This window comes from Rattus norvegicus, chromosome 13 (genome assembly GCF_036323735.1).
Source record: "Rattus norvegicus strain BN/NHsdMcwi chromosome 13, GRCr8, whole genome shotgun sequence".
NCBI lineage: Eukaryota > Metazoa > Chordata > Mammalia > Rodentia > Muridae > Rattus > Rattus norvegicus.
Window position 1 is genome coordinate 75,516,424 of NC_086031.1, and position 22,640 is coordinate 75,539,063.

A 22,640-nucleotide genomic window follows, 5' to 3' on the forward strand; every position below is an offset into this window, starting at 1 on the left:
AATCATCCACCATGATCAAGTAGGCTTCATCCCAGGCATGCAGGGATGGTTTAATATACGGAAAACCATCAACGTGATCCATTATATAAACAAACTGAAAGAACAAAACCACATGATCATTAGATGCTGAGAAAGCATTTGACAAAATTCAACACCCCTTCATGATAAAAGTCCTGGAAAGTATAGGAATTCAAGGCCCATACCTAAACATAGTAAAAGCCATATACAGCAAACCAGTTGCTAACATTAAACTAAATGGAGAGAAACTTGAAGCAATCCCACTAAAATCAGGGACTAGACAAGGCTGCCCACTCTCTCCCTACTTATTCAATATAGTTCTTGAAGTTCTAGCCAGAGCAATCAGACAACAAAAGGAGGTCAAGGGGATACAGATCGGAAAAGAAGAAGTCAAAATATCACTATTTGCAGATGATATGATAGTTTATTTAAGTGATCCCAAAAGTTCCACCAGAGAACTACTAAAGCTGATAAACAACTTCAGCAAAGTGGCTGGGTATAAAATTAACTCAAATAAATCAGTAGCCTTCCTCTACGCAAAAGAGAAACAAGCCGAGAAAGAAATTAGGGAAATGACACCCTTCATAATAGACCCAAATAATATAAAGTACCTCGGTATGACTTTAACCAAGCAAGTAAAAGATCTGTACAATAAGAACTTCAAGACACTGAAGAAGGAAATTGAAGAAGACCTCAGAAGATGGAAAGATCTCCCATGCTCATGGATTGGCAGGATTAATATAGTAAAAATCGTCATTTTACCAAAAGCGATCTACAGATTCAATGCAATCCCCATCAAAATACCAATCCAATTCTTCAAAGAGTTAGACAGAACAATTTGCAAATTCACCTGGAATAACAAAAAACCCAGGATAGCTAAAACTATCCTCAACAATAAAAGGACTTCAGGGGGAATCACTATCCCTGAACTCAAGCAGTATTACAGAGCAATAGTGATAAAAACTGCATGGTATTGGTACAGAGACAGACAGATAGAACAATGGAATAGAATTGAAGACCCAGAAATGAACCCACACACCTATGGTCACTTGATTTTTGACAAAGGAGCCAAAACCATCCAATGGAAAAAAGATAGCATTTTCAGCAAATGGTGCTGGTTCAACTGGAGGGCAACATGTAGAAGAATGCAGATCGATCCATGCTTATCACCCTGTACAAAGCTTAAGTCCAAGTGAATCAAGGACCTCCACATCAAACCAGACACACTCAAACTAATAGAAGAAAAACTAGGGAAGCATCTGGAACACATGGGCACTGGAAAAAATTTCCTGAACAAAACACCAATGGCTTATGCTCTAAGATCAAGAATCGACAAATGGGATCTCATAAAACTGCAAAGCTTCTGTAAGGCAAAGGACACTGTGGTTAGGACAAATCGGCAACCAACAGATTGGGAAAAGATCTTTACCAATCCTACAACAGATAGAGGACTTATATCCAAAATATACAAAGAACTCAAGAAGTTAGACCACAGGGAGACAAATAACCCTATTAAAAAATGGGGTTCAGAGCTAAACAAAGAATTCACAGCTGAGGAATGCCGAATGGCTGAGAAACACCTAAAGAAATGTTCAACATCTTTAGTCATAAGGGAAATGCAAATCAAAACAACCCTGAGATTTCACCTCACACCAGTGAGAATGGCTAAGATCAAAAACTCAGGTGACAGCAGATGCTGGCGAGGATGCGGAGAAAGAGGAACACTCCTCCATTGTTGGTGGGATTGCAGACTGGTACAACCATTCTGGAAATCAGTCTGGAGGTTCCTCAGAAAATTGGACATTGAACTGCCTGAGGATCCAGCTATACCTCTCTTGGGCATATACCCAAAAGATGCCCCAACATATAAAAAAGACACGTGCTCCACTATGTTCATCGCAGCCTTATTTATAATAGCCAGAAGCTGGAAAGAACCCAGATGCCCTTCAACAGAGGAATGAATACAGAAAATGTGGTACATCTACACAATGGAATATTACTCAGCTATCAAAAACAATGAGTTTATGAAATTCGTAGGCAAATGGTTGGAACTGGAAAATATCATCCTGAGTGAGCTAACCCAATCACAGAAAGACATACATGGTATGCACTCACTGATAAGTGGCTATTAGTCCAAATGCTTGAATTACCCTAGATGCCTAGAACAAATGAAACTCAAGACAGATGATCAAAATGTGAATGCTTCACTTCTTCTCTAAAAGGGGAACAAGAATACCATTGGCAGGGAAGAGAGAGGCAAAGATTAAAACAGAGACTGAAGGAACACCCATTCAGAGCCTGCCCCACATGTGGCCCATACATATACAGCCACCCAATTAGACAAGATGGATGAAGCAAAGAAGTGCAGACAGACAGGAGCTGGATGTAGATCTCTCCTGAGAGACACAGCCAGAATACAGCAAATACAGAGGCGAATGCCAGCAGCAAACCACTGAACTGAGAATAGGACCCCCGTTGAAGGAATCAGAGAAAGAACTGGAAGAGCTTGAAGGGGCTCGAGACCCCATATGTACAACAATGCCAAGCAACCAGAGCTTCCAGGGACTAAGCCACTACCTAAAGACTATACATGGACTGACCCTGGACTCTGACCTCATAGGTAGCAGTGAATATCCTAGTAAGAGCACCAGTGGAAGGGGAAGCCCTGGGTCCTGCTAAGACTGAACCCCCAGTGAACTAAACTGTTGGGGGGAGGGCGGCAATGGGGGGAGAGTTGGGAGGGGAACACCCATAAGGAAGGGGAGGGGGGAGGGGGATGTTTGCCCGGAAACCAAAGAATGATTATTAAGTATTAAATAAATTTAAAAAAAAAAAGAAGAAAGGGACTTGATATGTTTTCAGTACTTCCAAATTCGCCTGAAGTGGTTAAAAGACAATGATCTCTAAATACGTATACATTCAATACTACATAACTGGTCAAGTAATTCCATTAAGTTCTCTTTCACTGAACCACAATTCTTGTGATTTCATTCTTGATTACATTACAAAATAATTCTTTTCCCTTCCTAGTTCGATTTTTTCTAGCTGACCACAAGGGGGCGAGGGAGATATTCTCTGGTATTTTCTTCTTAAATGTTTGCTTTCTTCCTCTTTCTCAAGAATTCAAGGTATCAATCATGTTATGCAAGTGTTCTGTCACTCAAATCGATATCTTCACTTGCAAATATTGAATCTCTAGGACAAATTTATTGTATTAAGAATCAGGGGTCTGATTTTATTTTATTTTATTTCATCATGAGCAACAACTGCCCTGATGCCATCCATTGAATCTCCATATTCCTCCACAGAACTTAAGCTAACTGTCATTTTCTTTCTCTCTAATCATCCATTTCTTTTCCCAGTCATGTTGCACTGGCTAGATTTTTAGAATATCGCAGTGCCACAGCAATAGATGCCACCTTCCTGGCTGTTCTTGATTAGATGCACCTACAATAAAAGGATACAATATAAAATTTTGATAGCTATCATTTCTCTTATTAAATATATCCCTCCTATTCAGAGTTTGACAAGTGTTCTCATGTTATTTCTCTCTCTTTCTCTCTTTCTGTCCTCTTTTCTTTCTTTCTCTATCTCTCTGTCCGTGTGTGTGTGTGTGTGTGTGTGTGTGTGTGTGCGTGCACGCACATATATGACAGACCTTGATTATTTTAGTATGTACCCAACAACTGAATGTCTCTTCATTGTACCACTTGCATGGTAAATCACTATTATGCATTTTAATGTTGAATAATCTATAACACATCTTTTAGTTACTTTATGGGTTCCTGTTTGTACCACCCCTCTCCACCCTTATCCCTTCTCATCCCTCAATACTAGGTAGGAGAGAAAGAAGGCTAGAGGGGAAAGGAGGCATCTATACCATTAGACTACTTTGCGCTGATTAGGGTCACCAAGTAACTTGGAGCAGTTTTGATCTTAGTCATCAGGAAATCTCTGACCAGCAACCAACAACCTGCAACCAGCAACCAGCAAAAGCAGCAACCAGAAAGCAGCAGGAGCAGCAGCTGCCACACCCCTCCTGGGACTCCTGGATTTATACCAGAGTCCTCAGAATTCCAAACTAAATGGTCCTGCCAGAGTAGTAGGCAAATCACAGTCTGCTGCTGTAGACAATCTGAAGCAGCCCCACATCCTACACCTGGGATTAAAACAAAAACATATTTTCCTAACATTTCAATGGTTTTAAAGAAACCAAGATTCTCACTACAATCCTTACCACACACATAAGCATTGTGATTACATTCCCCACACATATTCTATCATATCCTGCTATTTAATACTTTGTTCAATATCCAAATTTACCTTAAGCTAACATTGAAAATTGAAATTTTACAGCTCTAATCCAGTCCAGATAATCCATCCTCATTAGGTGATTTATTGAGACATCTGAATATAGAACAAACCTACACTGATCAATCAATTCATGCCATTCCCCTGACCAGTTGGTCAAATCAGAGTAAAATACTTAACTGCTTTCTGTTCAATCAGCAAATGAATAATTTCTCTCTCTAGATATGAGCACATTATCTATCACCCATCCTTACCTACCGTTTACTGCTGGCAGCCATTCTGTGGCCATAAGGCAAGCTAGTTGCAGAGAACAATGCCATGGAGAAAACCAAAACCAAGATCAAATTACTTCACAATGGTTTAGGACACCAGAAACAGGGCTGGAGACATGGCTCAGTGCATAAGAGCACTGACTGCTCTTCCAGCGGTCCTGAGTTCAATTCTCAGCAACCACATGGTGGCTCACAACCATCTGTAATGGGACCCAATGCCCTCTTCTGGTGTATCCAAAGACAGCAACATATACTCACATACATAAATAAATAAATCTTTTTTAAAAAAAAGAAGACACCTGAAGCAGAAATCCATTTGAGCCCTGTTTTTTTTTTTTTGTTTTTTTTTTTTTTTGTTTTGGCACTGGTGGCTATACTTGATTAAAAACTTGACTGCATCTAGAATCAATTTAAACTCATGCTGTTGACACTCGTGAGTGATCTTCTTAATAAGGATATTTAAGACAGAAGACCCAGCCTAAATCTAGATGGCACCTTCTAGTGGCCACACAAATAGAAGAACATAGAAGAAGGAAACTGCTTTTTGCCTGCTCGCCCACACTCTTGACGGCAAGTTCATCTATCCTGACGCTGCAGCATTTCTTCACCAGTATTAGAACCAACTTCTTGAGAATCCCAATGCAGACCAAAGACCAACAGTTCTCCAGGAATTGTCTACAACTCCAGCTCCAGATTGGAACTGCTAAGACACACAGTCTCATGTACTGAACAACTATCAAGTTCTTAGCCTTTCTAACATGAAACAGCCATTGTTGAACTTCTTGAATTGTATCCTATAAGCCAACCTAATAAAGTCCCCCTTAAAATAAATAATATTAAAAATAATTGCATGTGTTTAATAAAATATTTAATATAAATAATTAAATATAAAAATAACTAAATATTAAATATAATTTACATTAATTCTATCAGGTATGTTCTTTAGAAACACCTACTACATATTAAAAAGCATGGTTACTCACAAACAGGTTATCAGAGTATAATTTACCCTCATATGCTGCTGTGCTTTTGTAAGTTATACTGATGGAACTGATATGCTATTTTGGTTGGAATTTTTCTCAGGTATAATTTAAAATAAGGAGAGATAAACTGTGCAAAAGGCCCATGATATAAAAGATCTGTTATACTACTTTTTGACTATCAAGAATTTTTTACTTGTTCAACAAGTACTAAGAACATATGTGCAAAATACCACAGGTAATATGAGGGCTCAAGCATAGAGATCTTATTCTAGGAAGATAAATAGGCAAAACCATAGAAGCCCAAAATAGAAACCTCCAACCAGAGCTGAAAGCATGGTGGCCCTGATCTAAATTAAACAAACCTAAGGGTAGGCATGGACTTTGGGGGTCAGGGATTGGGGGAGAGCAAGGAAAGTGTTGCAAGGCTGGCCCAAAACTTGTCATGCTCCTGCCTCAGCCTCCTAAGTGCTCTCTAAGGCCCGTGTGGATGACACTGTCGAGAGAGAGAGAGAGAGAGAGAGAGAGAGAGAGAGAGAGAGAGAGAGAGAGTTAGTTAGTTAGTTAGTTAAGTATTGGGCTAGAATACTGGATCATCAGTTAAGAGCACTGGCTGTCCAACCCTGAGGACTGAAGCTCAGATCCCAGCACCCACATGACAGCCTGACATTGTACAAATACTACCTAGGTCCAAGGGTTCCAGCACTATGAGACTTGTGGGCACATAGGCAAGTGAAATGTGCAGATAATTGACAAAGGCACACATATACACAAGTCTTTTCAAGATTAAAGACAATGTTAAACTAAAATTTTTCTAACTTTTACCTTAAATGTTGTTATTTTATTCCATTTCCCTTATCATCTTTAAGTATCCAATACATTACCTGTATTAGATGGATCCAAAATTAACTGGAGAGGTGGTTTATTTGATTGGCTGGCTGGAACATCTCCAAAGGAATGGTCTGAAATCTCACTGGATCCTTGGCCATCAACAGGTAGACTGCTTTGCCCTTTCTCGGAATCTCTCAAAATCTCTTCCATGGCTTTTTCCAACTGCTCATCACCATTGGAAGCTATCTAAAGGTAGAGCATGACAGTTCTTTTTAACTCTTTAATTATGAGGTTTAAGTTATTAAAAATATCTCATTTTGAAAAATTAAAATGTAAATATTCAAATATACAGTCAGTAAATACTGAGAATTTTCCCAGTAATCCTAATTTCACATAGCCATAACACACTGAAATCCTAAATAATAAAATCTATTAAATAAAAGAGGGATTAGTTTCACAAAAGAATTCTTCATAAAATTTTGCAAGTGCTTTCAAACTACATTTGATGCAAGACCAGTAAGATGGCCCAGTGAGTGAAAGTGCTCACTGCCAAACTCAACTACCTGAGTTCAATCTCCAGATCCCTTGTGCTCAAAGGAGAGAACCAAACGGAAAACTGTCCATGGACCTCCACACAATATACTGTATCACACACATACTACACACACACACACACACACACACACACACACACACACACACACACACAAAATCAGACCATCTGAATTTTATGTGTTTTGAGAGGAAATAGATAAGTTCAAATATGGTACATTGTAAATATCACTTAAACAACAGTATTTCTTAGCATCTATACATATATTTTCAATTTCTTTATGAACCCATTATCTTCCAGACTATCACTAATTTTCTTAGAAGTTATATTTTTCTGAAAATTGAATGGAACACAAGCCTAGCAAAATAAATGATATCTTAAACACAATAATGCTAATACAATTGTCAAAAAAAAAAACAAGGCACTGAGACCATTTGAATAGAATTATGTACTAGACATAATACAAGCACTTAATAACCTCTTTGATAATGTATTTCTGACTCACTGATATATTATGATGCCATACTTAACATTAAGAACCATAAATAAAACAGCACTTTATTATTATTTCCATTCCTATTTAAAAAAAATCAGTTACCAATTCCTTTGCACACGTAACAGGGCTTGCTTGTTTTCTGTTCTTTGACTTAGGAAAAGGAACTCAAAATTTAGGAGAGAAAGAGAAATTTTAAAAAATCCAAATGAAAATTCAACTGTAAAAAATATAAGATATACACTTTTAAACTAATTAGTCAACTGTTAAACCATCTACCAGACTCTTACCACATAATTTAAAGCAAAAAATATGTAACAGAAAACCCTTTCAATTAAAACTAGAAGCGAAACAGAAAGTCAAATTTACATAAGAATTAATCAGTAAGTTTGATTCACATATTACTTTTTCTCTATTTCCCATCTATTTCTTCCTCCAAGAATTTCTTATTAGAAGGTAAATAACCAAAAGATAATTGAGGGAAAAAATTTAAAAAAATCAAGCCAAATAATTAGCCTCTAGACGAATAAAACATTAAACGTTTTTATTATTATCAAGGTCACCTGAAAGAATCAAGCAAATACTTTTTATTATCCAGGTCAGTACTGTAAGAAATCCTTCAGTGCTCATCCTCAGATGAGCTCCAAATAGTTGAAAGGGAAAAAAATTAATGAAAAGTAGTGCCATATTAGAAAAAAAGAAGAAACAATACCTTCAGCTGTGGCTTCCCATCATCCTTTATAGAAGTGTCATCTGTGTGCTGAGGAACCAAAACAAACTCTTCACTGTTCAGTGTGGCCGCAGAATCAGGTGACCCACTGACCTTCTGTAAGGAAGCTCTGACCTCCATTTCAGCCCTGCAAACCTCTCTGCCCACATCCACCTGGCACAGCTAAAGAGAGTACAAAAAGAAAAAAGGAGAACTTGATTAAAAACAAACTAGTTTAAAAATGAATAAGAAGTCTTTTTAAGTGGTCCATATGAAAAAGAATCCTGGCAAGCAAATTGTCTCCAAATTTGGGAGGCTGTCTTCTTGGACAAGGCCACACGGCGGAAATGCACTCTCTCTGCTCTTAACTTTCAGAGTAAAAGAACACTGTTGCCTCAACCTCAACCAAACAAATTTACAAATTTACACAGCTGGGCAGGGAGAAAGACAGAGAGACAGAGACGGAGATGGAGACGGAAGTTTAGCAAGACAAAAAAAAAAAACCCCTGTCCAATAAAATATAAATATTCAATTACTTTATTAAATCCAAAGACTTATTTCCTAAAGACCAAAGTACCATACTTATAAATATTTTGGGGTAATGAAGTTGGCAAATTAATATGAAATTTAATAATCTAAGACATGTCTCTTTCTTCTCTGTGGATATTAATACTTTACAACACTCAAATAGAAAGATTTAATACATTTGGTTTTTTTTTGTTTTTTTTTTTATTAACTTGAGTATTTCTTTTTTTTTTTTTTTTTTTTTTTTTTTTTTTTTTTGGTTCTTTTTTTTTTCGGAGCTGGGGATCGAACCCAGGGCCTTGCGCTTCCTAGGTAAGCGCTCTACCACTGAGCTAAATCCCCAGCCCCAACTTGAGTATTTCTTATATACATTTCGAGTGTTATTCCCTTTCCCGGTTTCCGGGCAAACATCCCCCTCCCCCCTCCCCTTCCTTATGGGTGTTCCCCTCCCAACCCTCCCCCCATTGCCGCCCTCCCCCCATAGACTAGTTCACTGTGGGTTCAGTCTTAGCAGGACCCAGGGCTTCCCCTTCCACTGGTGCTCTTACTAGGATATTCATTGCTACCTATGGGGTCAGAGTCCAGGGTCAGTCCATGTATAGTCTTTAGGTAGTGGCTTAGTCCCTGGAAGCTCTGGTTGCTTGGCATTGTTGTACTTTTGGGGTCTCGAGCCCCTTCAAGCTCTTCCAGTTCTTTCTCTGATTCCTTCAATAGGGGACCTATTCTCAGTTCAGTGGTTTGCTGCTGGCATTCGCCTCTATATTTGCTGTATTCTGGCTGTGTCTCTCAGGAGCGATCTACATCCGGCTCCTGTCAGTCTGCACTTCTTTGCTTCATCCATCTTGTCTAATTGGGTGGCTGTATATGTATGGGCCACATGTGGGGCAGGCTCTGAATGGGTGTTCCTTCAGTCTCTGTTTTAATCTTTGCCTCTCCCTTCCCTGCCAAGGGTATTCTTTTTCCTCATTTAAAGAAGGAGTGAAGCATTCACATTTTGATCATCCGTCTTGAGTTTCGTTTGTTCTAGGGATCTAGGGTAATTCAAGCATTTGGGCTAATAGCCACTTATCAATGAGTGCATACCATGTATGTCTTTCTGTGATTGGGTTGGCTCACTCAGGATGATATTTTCCAGTTCCAACCATTTGCCTACGAATTTCATAAACTCGTTGTTTTTGATAGCTGAGTAATATTCCATTGTGTAGATGTACCACATTTTCTGTATCCATTCCTCTGTTGAAGGGCATCTGGGTTCTTTCCATTTTCTGGCTATTATAAATAAGGCTGCGATGAACATAGTGGAGCACGTGTCTCTTTTATATGTTGAGGCATCTTTTGGGTATATGCCCAAGAGAGGTATAGCTGGATCCTCAGGCAGTTCAATGTCCAATTTTCTGAGGAACCTCCAGACTGATTTCCAGAATGGTTTTACCAGTCTGCAATCCCACCAACAATGGAGGAGTGTTCCTCTTTCTCCACATCCTCGCCAGCATCTGCTGTCACCTGAGTTTTTGATCTTAGCCAATCGCACTGGTGTGAGGTGAAATCTCAGGGTTGTTTTGATTTGCATTTCCCTTATGACTAAAGATGTTGAACATTTCTTTAGGTGTTTCTCCGCCATTCGGCATTCCTCAGCTGTGAATTCTTTGTTTAGCTCTGAACCCCATTTTTTAATAGGGTTATTTGTTTCCCTGCGGTCTAACTTCTTGAGTTCTTTGTATATTTTGGATATAAGTCCTCTATCTGTTGTAGGATTGGTAAAGATCTTTTCCCAATCTGTTGGTTGCCGTTTTGTCCTAACCACAGTGTCCTTTGCCTTACAGAAGCTTTGCAGTTTTATGAGATCCCATTTGTCGATTCTTGATCTTAGAGCATAAGCCATTGGTGTTTTGTTCAGGAAATTTTTTCCAGTGCCCATGTGTTCCAGATGCTTCCCTAGTTTTTCTTCTATTAGTTTGAGTGTGTCTGGTTTGATGTGGAGGTCCTTGATCCACTTGGACTTAAGCTTTGTACAGGGTGATAAGCATGGATCGATCTGCATTCTTCTACATGTTGCCCTCCAGTTGAACCAGCACCATTTGCTGAAAATGCTATCTTTTTTCCATTGGATGGTTTTGGCTCCTTTGTCAAAAATCAAGTGACCATAGGTGTGTGGGTTCATTTCTGGGTCTTCAATTCTATTCCATTGGTCTATCTGTCTGTCTCTGTACCAATACCATGCAGTTTTTATCACTATTGCTCTGTAATACTGCTTGAGTTCAGGGATAGTGATTCCCCCTGAAGTCCTTTTATTGTTGAGGATAGCTTTAGCTATCCTGGGTTTTTTGTTATTCCAGATGAATTTGCAAATTGTTCTGTCTAACTCTTTGAAGAATTGGATTGGTATTTTGATGGGGATTGCATTGAATCTGTAGATTGCTTTTGGTAAAATGGCCATTTTTACCATATTAATCCTGCCAATCCATGAGCATGGGAGATCTTTCCATCTTCTGAGGTCTTCTTCAATTTCCTTCTTCAGTGTCTTGAAGTTCTTATTGTACAGATCTTTTACTTGCTTGGTTAAAGTCACACCGAGGTACTTTATATTATTTGGGTCTATTATGAAGGGTGTCGTTTCCCTAATTTCTTTCTCGGCTTGTTTCTCTTTTGTATAGAGGAAGGCAACTGATTTATTTGAGTTAATTTTATACCCAGCCACTTTGCTGAAGTTGTTTATCAGCTTTAGTAGTTCTCTGGTGGAACTTTGGGGATCACTTAAATATACTATCATGTCATCTGCAAATAGTGATATTTTGACCTCTTCTTTTCCGATCTGTATCCCCTTGATCTCCTTTTGTTGTCTGATTGCTCTGGCTAGAACTTCAAGAACTATATTGAATAAGTAGGGAGAGAGTGGGCAGCCTTGTCTAGTCCCTGATTTTAGTGGGATTGCTTCAAGTTTCTCTCCATTTAGTTTAATGTTAGCAACTGGTTTGCTGTATATGGCTTTTACTATGTTTAGGTATGGGCCTTGAATTCCTATTCTTTCCAGGACTTTTATCATGAAGGGGTGTTGAATTTTGTCAAATGCTTTCTCAGCATCTAATGAAATGATGATGTGGTTCTGTTCTTTCAGTTTGTTTATATAATGGATCACGTTGATGGTTTTCCGTATATTAAACCATCCCTGCATGCCTGGGATGAAGCCTACTTGATCATGGTGGATGATTGTTTTGATGTGCTCTTGAATTCGGTTTGCCAGAATTTTATTGAGTATTTTTGCGTCGATATTCATAAGGGAAATTGGTCTGAAGTTCTCTTTCTTTGTTGTGTCTTTGTGTGGTTTAGGTATAAGAGTAATTGTGGCTTCATAGAAGGAATTCGGTAGGGCTCCATCTGTTTCAATTTTGTGGAATAGTTTGGATAATATTGGTATGAGGTCTTCTATGAAGGTTTGATAGAATTCTGCACTAAACCCATCTGGACCTGGGCTCTTTTTGGTTGGGAGACCTTTAATGACTGCTTCTATTTCCTTAGGAGTTATGGGGTTGTTTAACTGGTTTATCTGTTCCTGATTTAACTTCGATACCTGGTATCTGTCTAGGAAATTGTCCATTTCCTGAAGATTTTCAAATTTTGTTGAATATAGGTTTTTATAGTAAGATCTGATGATTTTTTGAATTTCCTCCGAATCTGTAGTTATGTCTCCCTTTTCATTTCTGATTTTGTTAATCTGGACACACTCTCTGTGTCCTCTCGTTAGTCTGGCTAAGGGTTTATCTATCTTGTTGATTTTCTCAAAGAACCAACTTTTGGTTCTGTTGATTCTTTCTATGGTCCTTTTTGTTTCTACTTGGTTGATTTCAGCTCTGAGTTTGATTATTTCCTGCCTTCTACTCCTCCTGGGTGTATTTGCTTCTTTTTGTTCTAGAGCTTTTAGGTGTGCTGTCAAGCTGCTGACATATGCTCTTTCCTGTTTCTTTCTGCAGGCACTCAGCGCTATGAGTTTTCCTCTTAGCACAGCTTTCATTGTGTCCCATAAGTTTGAGTATGTTGTATCTTCATTTTCATTAAATTCTAAAAAGTTTTTAATTTCTTTCTTTATTTCTTCCTTGACCAGGTTATCATTGAGTAGAGCATTGTTCAATTTCCACGTATATGTGGGCATTCTTCCCTTATTGTTATTGAAGACCAGTTTTAGGCCGTGGTGGTCCGATAGCACGCATGGGATTATTTCTATCTTTCTGTACCTGTTGAGGCCCGTTTTTTGACCAATTATATGGTCAATTTTGGAGAAAGTACCATGAGGAGCTGAGAAGAAGGTATATCCTTTTGCTTTAGGATAGAATGTTCTATAAATATCCGTTAAGTCCATTTGGCTCATGACTTCTCTTAGTCTGTCTACATCACTGTTTAATTTCTGTTTCCATGATCTGTCCATTGATGAGAGTGGGGTGTTGAAATCTCCCACTATTATTGTGTGAGGTGCAATGTGTGTTTTGAGCTTTAGTAAGGTTTCTTTTACATATGTAGGTGCCCTTGTATTTGGGGCATAGATATTTAGGATTGAGAGTTCATCTTGGTGGATTTTTCCTTTGATGAATATGAAGTGTCCTTCCTTATCTTTTTTGATGACTTTTAGTTGGAAATTGATTTTATTTGATATTAGAATGGCTACTCCAGCTTGCTTCTTCTGACCATTTGCTTGGAAAGTTGTTTTCCAGCCTTTCACTCTGAGGTAGTGTCTGTCTTTGTCTCTGAGGTGTGTTTCCTGTAGGCAGCAGAATGCAGGGTCCTCGTTGCGTATCCAGTTTGTTAATCTATGTCTTTTTATTGGGGAGTTGAGGCCATTGATATTGAGAGATATTAAGGAATAGTGATTATTGTTTCCCTTTATATTCATATTTGATGTGAGGTTATGTTTGTGTGCTTTCATTCTCTTTGTTTTGTTGCCAAGACGATTAGTTTCTTGCTTCTTCTAGGGTATAGCTTGCCTCCTTATGTTGGGCTTTACCATTTATTATCCTTTGTAGTGCTGGATTTGTAGAAAGATATTGTGTAAATTTGGTTTTGTCATGGAATATCTTGGTTTCTCCATCAATGTTAATTGAGAGTTTTGCTGGATACAGTAATCTGGGCTGGCATTTGTGTTCTCTTAGGGTCTGTATAACATCAGTCCAGGATCTTCTGGCCTTCATAGTTTCTGGCGAGAAGTCTGGTGTGATTCTGATAGGTCTCCCTTTATATGTTACTTGACCTTTTTCCCTTACTGCTTTTAATATTCTTTCTTTATTTTGTGCGTTTGGTGTTTTGACAATTATGTGACGGGAGGTGTTTCTTTTCTGGTCCAATCTATTTGGAGTTCTGTAGGCTTCCTGTATGTCTATGGGTATCTCTTTTTTTAGGTTAGGGAAGTTTTCTTCTATGATTTTGTTGAAGATATTTACTGGTCCTTTGAGCTGGGAGTCTTCACTCTCTTCTATACCTATTATCCTTAGGTTTGATCTTCTCATTGAGTCCTGGATTTCCTGTATGTTTTGGACCAGTAGCTTTTTCCGCTTTACATTATCTTTGACAGTTGAGTCAATGATTTCTATGGAATCTTCTCCCCCCGAGATTCTCTCTTCCATCTCTTGTATTCTGTTGGTGAAGCTTGTATCTACAGCTCCTTGTCTCTTCTTTTGGTTTTCTATATCCAGGGTTGTTTCCATGTGTTCTTTCTTGATTGCTTCTATTTCCATTTTTAATTCCTTCAACTGTTTGATTGTGTTTTCCTGGAATTCTTTCAGGGATTTTTGCGATTCCTCTCTGTAGGCTTTTACTTGTTTATTAATGTTTTCCTGTGCTTCCCTAAGTGTGTTCAGGTCTTTCCTGAAGTCCTCCAGCATCATGATCAAATATGATTTTGAAACTAGATCTTGCTTTTCTGGTGTGTTTGGATATTCCATGTTTGTTTTGGTGGGAGAATTGGGCTCCGATGATGGCATGTAGTCTTGGTTTCTGTTGCTTGGGTTCCTGCGCTTGCCTCTCGCCATCAGATTATCTCTAGTGTTACTTTGTTCTGCTATTTCTTTGTTCTGCTAGTCTATAGGCTAGACTGTCCTATAAGCCTGTGTGTCAGGAGTGCTGTAGACCTGTTTTCCTCTCTTTCAGTCAGTTATGGGGACAGAGTGTTCTGCTTTCCGGCGTGTAGTTTTTCCTCTCTACAGGTCTTCAGCTGTTCCTGTGGGCCTGTGTCTTGAGTTCACCAGGCAGCTTTCTTGCAGCAGAAAATTTGGTCTTACCTGTGGTCCCGAGGCTCAGGTTTGCTCGTGGGGTGCTGTCCAGGGGCTCTCTGCAGAGGCAGCAACCAGGAAGACCTGTGCCGCCCCTTCCGGGAGCTTCAGTGCACCAGGGTTCCAGATGGTCTTTGGCTTTTTCCTCTGGCGTCCGAGATGTGTGTGCAGGGAGCAGTCTCTTCTGGTTTCCCAGGCTTGTCTGCCTCTCTGAAGGTTTAGCTCTCCCTCCCACGGGATTTGGGTGCAGAGAACTGTTTATCCGGTCTGTTTCCTTCAGGGTCCGGCGGTGTCTGTGGCAGGGGTCCTGCCGCTCCTGGGCCCTCCCCCACGGGAGCCCAGAGGCCTTATACAGTTTCCTCTTGGGCCAGGGATGTGGACAGGGGTGAGCAGTGTTGGTGGTCTCTTCCGCTCTGCAGCCTCAGGAGTGCCCACCTGACCAGGCGGTTGGGTCTCTCTCTCACCGGGTCTGGGAGCAGAGAGCTGCTGCGGGCCGGGATCCGCGGGTGTGGGACTTCCGATTTAATACATTTGTATCCATGTACCAAGTTAGGTCTCAATGATCATATTAAATGAAATTCCATTTTCTTGATAGATCTATAGTCTCATAGAAACTCAAATTTCTAGAAGTTCATATATTTATTCACACAACTAATTCTGACTTAAGATATTATATACTACATAACAGACAGTAGACCTAATCCTGGGCTACATGTCTGAAGAAGGCTGACAGGTAGTCATTGTTCCAAAGCTTAAATACTAGTGAGAAAGAGGGGGAAAAAAAGGCAGAGAGAAGGAGGGTGGAGAGGAAGAGGAGGAGAGTGAGAAGAGTGAGAGAGCGAGATCGTTCTCAGAATCTAAAAGTTTAAAGAGAGTGAAACATCAAATGGCAGAGAAATGGTGCAGAGTGTGGGGTAACTTCAGGTAAGGTGGCAGAAAAGAACTCTTAGAGGGAAATACACAAGTGAAAACCTAAATGGCAAAAACAAATCCAATAACGAGCACTGTGAATAAATGGGTAATGTGAGGAGGGCAGGGTAGGCAGGCTGGCCTGAAGAAGACAGGACCTGCAATCCACAGGCAGTCCTTGAACAAAGACAAAGTCCCCAGAAATGTTTTTCCAAAGACATCACTTTTCACTGCACAGATAAACATGATTGCAATATTCCACTTTGCCATTAGGTGGCACTAAAACCATTGTTGTTAGCTAAAAAAAGAAAAAAAGAAAAATCCAAGTTCAAATTGAACATTTAAAAATTACTTTTGAACGTTAAAAATAAAAATTCCCAGGAATATCCAAACAACAAAGATCGCGCTACTTAGGTACCTGTCATCTACTGCTGTCAGGTAAGTAAATCACCTTGTAAGACCATTTATCTGCCTGGTTTTTTTTTTTTAACCACTTTATGTTGTGTCTATGAAACTCCAGTGTGAGTTAGCAAGTCATGTCTTTTTCTCTCTTTTTTTAAGCACTTAAATAATGGCATTTTTACTGTATAGTTTATGCATTTACATTTCAAATATTATCCCCGGTCCCGGTCCCCGCCCCTGCCATGCCCCCTCCCTCTGCTTCTATGAGGATGCTCCCCTTCCCACCCACGCACTCCTCCCTCATCACCCTGGCATTCCCCTACACTGGGAAAATGAGCCTTCACAGGGCCAAGGGCTTCTCCTCTTATTGATGCCAGACAGTGCCATATACTGCTACATATGAGGCTGAAGCCATGGGTTCCTTGTGTACTCTTTGGTTGGTGGTTTAGTCCCTGGGTCCTGGGTATATACCCAAAAGATGCTCCAACACAGAACAAGGACACGTGCTCCATTATGTTCATAGCAGCCTTATTTATAACAGTCAGAAGCTGGAAAGAACCCAGAGTCTTTTTCTCTTTTAAGCTGCACTTTGCATCCTTACTTGCCAAAGCATCGTGTAATCCAAGGATCTTATGTAGTCAATCCTTCTCCAACCCACAGTCAAGTTTGTCTACCAGACTTCTAAATGGTAAGGTTAACTTTTCCCTTGCACACTTGCTGTATGCATCATCTCCCTGTGCTGATGAAAAGCATTCACATGTGTCTCTGCTCAGTCTAATTTCCTGACTTGGAATCCATATCCCTCCCTATCATCGACAACGAAAACCTTTAATGGTATCTTAAGTCAAAAGTGACCAAACACAATTTCTAATGAATCAACCTGTTTCTCGTCCATAGTTCTCTTTTTAGTAACTAAGCCTCTTCTACTAACTTAGTCAAACCAGAAACCAGATGTCACCCTTGCTTCCCATCCACTGCTTCCTGCTTCACACTTCGCTTCACACCACCAGCAGGTTATGGTCAGTCCCCTCCAAAACAAGCCCTACCTCTATTTCAGGGGAAATACTTCCAGGAGAAGAAACTGCTGGAAGAGGATACACAAAAATCAAATTCAGTTGCAACCTTGAGACCAACATAAATTTTGCTACAGTGCATATGGAACCAGCCTATACCATGCCATAATTGGCTCAATACAACGCTCTCATTAGAAAGCCTCAAACCAAACTCTTTCCCAGGTTACAGACGACTTTCTACACCTTCCAGCACCCATTTTCATTCATGCATTTAGCACATATTACATGAGTCTCTACTATGCACCAGGCGCTATACTCATTAGTAAAACCACTGCTGTCTATCTTCCCACAGATCAGTCTCATTTAAGATACAGGCAATCTAGAAAACAATCGAGAAAACACCCTCCTATAAGTACTACAAAAGATGATGAGAGTATGAAAATGCCAGGAGAATGCCTTTGTATGCTAATCAGAAATTAATTCTTTTATTTTTTATTTATATTTATTTATTGTATGTATCTGAGTACACTGTGTAGCTATCTTCAGACACACCAGAAGAGAGCATCAGATCCCATTACAGACAGTTGTGAGTCACCATGTGGTTGCTGGGAATTGAACTCAGATCCTCTGAAAGAGCAGTCAGTGCTCTTAACCACTGAGCAATCTTTCCAGCCCTGAAATTAATTTTAAAAATAGATTTTTGTTCATTGCTATTTCAATGGCTTCATGTTTTCATAATGGTTGTGAACTTTAATCTCTAAATCTGTGAAAATAAAATTTCTCCCAATATAAATAAATATCTTATCACAATTTTAAGCAGTAACAGCTAAACTAGGCCTGTCGTGAATATATAAGGCATAAACTGGTGATAGTCTGTTTTTATACTTTACTATCATAACATACAAATACACCTAGTAAGTTAAAATGTATCAAAACATAGGCACACAATCATTAACAGACCATACACAGTACCATTACAAGAGAAATGTATAAAAATGTAAACATTCAGGATCTTAAATGTATAAATGAACTGTAGCACACACAAGCCTGAACAACTATGCAACAACCTTCTACTGACATCATAATGAATGCTGCGAGTGTGACCTAATCATCTTCATGTGATCAATTTGTCTCTGCGAGAAACTGCACATGCTACAAGAAGTGATCTCCCAACTTCTGTGCCAGGTGTCAGATTAGATGCTACCAAAAGAAAGAGAAGACCCATAGGAAGAAAAGGCACTCTATTCCAGACAGAGAGAAGAGTGTCAGAAACTCACCAAGGCAATGACATGAAAAACAGACAGGTGCTCACAAAAAAGAAACAAAGATGAACATAGCTACCAGGAAGGAAGACAAAAAACAAACAAAGCCTCTAGAAAGTTCGACACCACATAAACAAAGGAAACACTGAAGTCCACAAATTCAACAACCCTCTCTTTGCCCCAAGTGCATGCAGCCATCAGCACACTGGAAGCCAGTTCACCACCTCACCTGCCCTTTCTTGTTCACCACTACCCCACGCCCTAGTGTTTCCCCTTTTTCTTTCTTTCATTTTTAGCAGAAGTTTTGCTTCCTTATTGTTTTTTAAAACACTTTATTTACATATTTTTTATTATTTGGCCACCTTTCTGCCTTTCATTCCCCAACCCACCATACTTATCTTTCTCTGTACCATATTTTCAATAATTGCTGTTTTTCCAAAACAAATGGCAAACCTTTTTTCATTTTTACTCCCCTTTTTAAATTTATCAAATTTTGTTTCTAAACATTCTCATATTTAAAAAGTCTTTGTTTCTTTTCATTCTGTGCTTCCTAACTAACCTCTTGCTCTTTTCTCTTCCACTCTAAAACATCTTTCTTTATTCCTTGTCTTCTAGTTTCCATTTATTTAACTTTGCTTCTCCTCTATTTTTCTTTCCCTTCCTCCTTTCTTAACTTTTCATTTTCTTTTTATTCATTAATCTTAAGTGATTTTTAATATCAGGAAACATTTTTCCTAGTTAGTTTTATTCATAAACTTGACACAGCCTAGAATCGCCTGAGAAGAACCCTTGACTGAGGAGTTACCCCGATGGACTGTACACGTCTGTGAGAGTTGTCCTCATTATTAACTGATGTAGGAAGGCCCAGAGCAGTGGGCTGGACCATACTTAAGAAGATGATCTTGGGTTGTACGAGGAAGCTAGCTAGCTAAGCATGAACCTATCTACAAGTAAACCAGCAAGCAGAATTTTTCCATGGTGTCTCCTTCAATTTCTTACTTGAGTTCCTGGCCTGACTTCCTTCTATGATAGACTACGGCCTAGATACAAGTCAAATAAATTCTTTCCTCCTTTGACTTGGTTTTGGTCAGAATGTTTTTAATCATTGCAACCAACCAACATACATACATACATACATACATACATACATACATACATACATACCCCAGAGCATTATTCTATGTTAATATTCCCTGGGGTTGTAGTCACCAATGATGTATATATACATGGCTATAAATGTCTTTCTGTATCTTGCATAGTTTGACACTGGTGGTGGTGTTATAATTGTTTGTTTTATTCTCTGATAAAAGTGATATCAAAGAATGAGGCTTCAAGTATAAAGAGAGGCTCAATTCTTGAATCCTCTGACTTCCACATGGTCACAGAGGTATGTGTACACACACACACACACACACACACACACACACACACACACACACACACACCAATAAGGAAGGAAGGAAGGAAGGAAGGAAGGAAGGAAGGAAGGAAGGAAGGAAGGAAGGAGAAACTCAACAAAATTTTAAAAAGACAACTACAGTGGAAAGCACCATCAATCATGTTAACCAGAAATAAGAAAGAATAGTACCAGGAATGGAAGACAGGACTGAGGAAATCCTACATTCAAATAATAATAAGGAAAAAGTAAGAATTATAACATTACGGAAGACTACAGAGAATTAATGTTATCTCTTAAAAGTTTGTGAGAGATGTAGTATTGTGGCATTATACTAATAGTAAAACTAGATTACAAGAATATTATAGACCAATATCTCTACAAAAAACCCTCAATTTACTAGAAAACCATGCCTAATAAACACACACAAGTATATACTAAGTATATGAGACTGGGCCACCAGTGTTTGTGTGTACATGCATGCTACCATGTACAACTTATAGACGCCGGTTCTCTCCACCATGTGTGTGGAGATCAAACTCTCATTGTCAGGCTTGGCAGCCTTTACCTTCTGAGCCATCTCACAGACCTAGAAGATATTCAAAGATCTAAATAATGTACTGATACTCACTGAGCACTTAACTATAAGACAAACAGACCACTAAACCATCTGCAGTACAGCAAGGATTGTGTCTACTTTTACCTTTTTGCCAACACATGCTTAAAAAATGAGTAAAAGCAGCATGGGTTCAATAAAGGTTTAATAGAAGATCAAATTACTTCAATATCGAAGCATGGGCTCCTACATCAGGTAGAAAGTTGTTAATTGTTGGAATTAAATTGCTCCAGCTGGACACTGCTGGCACACACCTTCAATCCCAGCATTTGGGAGGCAGAAGCAGACGGATCTCTGAGATCGAGACCAGTCTGAATGAATTCCAGGACAGCCAAGGATACACAAAAGAAACTCTGTCTCAAAAAAAGGTAATAACCAGTTAGTTCCTGACCTACATTCCAATAAAGCATCCCAAATGTAATTTACTGAATACTATTACATGGCAGCTTGTTAAACCAAAATATTGTCTCTTTATTTACAGCAATCTATATTAGGTCAAGATCAGTTGGAAATTATTGGAGATCTTTTAAATATGGAGCTCACAGTTTTGTAAACTAAATTGGATATATCCAATTTCAATGTGAATATCCAAAAAAGTAGCACATTAAAAATATATGTTTCTGAAGAAATTTTATAATGTTATAACACAAGAATTAGAATATAAAGTCTGCCAAAGGGTTTTCATGTCTCTCTAGGTTCTTGTGTCTTTTGTGTATTTCTTATTTACATTTCGAGTATTATTCCCTTTCCCAGTTTCTGGGCCAACATCCCCCTAACCTCTCCCCCTCCCCTTCTTTATGGGTGTTCCCCTCCCCATCCTCCCCCCATTGCCGCCCTCCCCACAACAATCACGTTCACTGGGGGTTTAGTCTTAGCACGACCAAGGGCTTCCCCTTCCACTGGTGATCTTACTAGGCTATTCATTGCTACCTATGAGGTTGGAGTCCAGGGTCAGTCCATGTATAGTCTTTGGGTAGTGGCTTAGTCCCTGGAAGCTCTGGTTGCTTGGCATTGTTGTTCATATGGGGTCTCGAGCTCTTCCAGTCCTTTCTCTGATTCCTTCAACGGGGGCCCCGTTCTCAGTTCAGTGGTTTGCTGCTGGCATTAGCCTATGTATTTGCTGTATTCTGGCTGTGTCTCTCAGGAGAGATCTACATCCGGCTCCTGTCGGCCTGCACTTCTTTGCTTCATCCATCTTAATTCAATACTATTTTCATTAATGATCAATGACACCTAAACCCGCACCTTACATGGAAGCTGTAGAACTTTCACATGCATACTATAAAGAGTATGACAACAGTCAACAACGTCTAACCAGAAGCTATTTTCCCATGCATACTATAAAAAGTATAACACACATTTCACATGCATACTATAAAGAGTATAACAACAGTCAACAAAGTCTAACCAGAAGCTATTTTCTTCCCAAAATAACTGAATGCTGTCAAAGGCATGGAATTGTAGTGCACACAAGTTCCTTCTGTGCCAAATGCGGTTGACATTCTTGCATTGTTAAATTGTGAACTGCACCTATTCATATTTAAGTGTCTCTTGAACCAAAACAGAAACAGAAAAACCTAAGTGGGAATCGAAATCACATAAACTGGGAGGACTATTAGGCATAAGAACTAGAATGACTACAGAACACCCCTTACACTTGTGGAAGATGAAATAGTCTTCATTTATAAATAAGTGGATATAAATAATAGGGAACATTTGCCAACCAAAATCCCTCTGTGTTTTGAAGACTGAACCAGCCCCCCCCCACCCAAAAGAAAATTACATCACTCACTACTTTGGAAGTGCCCAAGCAAGAGCTGAACCAATATGCAAGCAAGTATGTCTCCGACCCTGACAGGAGATCTTAATTCATATTACTCTAGTAGATGTCTTTTTAATTTTTCCAGTAATAGCCAAACCTTTCTTCTACCTGAGGACAATCCTTCACTGGAATCAAACTACATAGTTTTGTTTTTTTGTTTTTTTGTTTTTTTTTTCGGAGCTGAGGACCAAACCCAGGGCCTTGCACTTGCTAGGCAAGCGCTCTACCACTGAGCTAAATCCCCAACCCCATAGTTTTTAATCTTTTAAAAAAA

The 22,640-nt window shown here is 39.2% G+C and overlaps 1 protein-coding gene across 9 annotated transcripts in view; it reads right to left on the minus strand.

Moving 5' to 3' along the window:
- Positions 1 to 22,640, minus strand: part of Rabgap1l (RAB GTPase activating protein 1-like) — a 595,699-nt gene that overhangs the window by 518,882 nt on the left and 54,177 nt on the right. For 7 of the 9 annotated variants that reach the window (XM_006250105.5, XM_006250106.5, XM_063272349.1 and 4 more), the window contains 2 exons: positions 8,171 to 8,350; positions 6,466 to 6,658 (listed from right to left, as the gene is read on the minus strand). In XM_006250105.5, the coding sequence (XP_006250167.1) occupies positions 6,466 to 6,658; positions 8,171 to 8,308 (331 nt within the window). In that variant the 5' untranslated portion in view covers positions 8,309 to 8,350. 9 annotated transcript variants of the gene reach the window in all.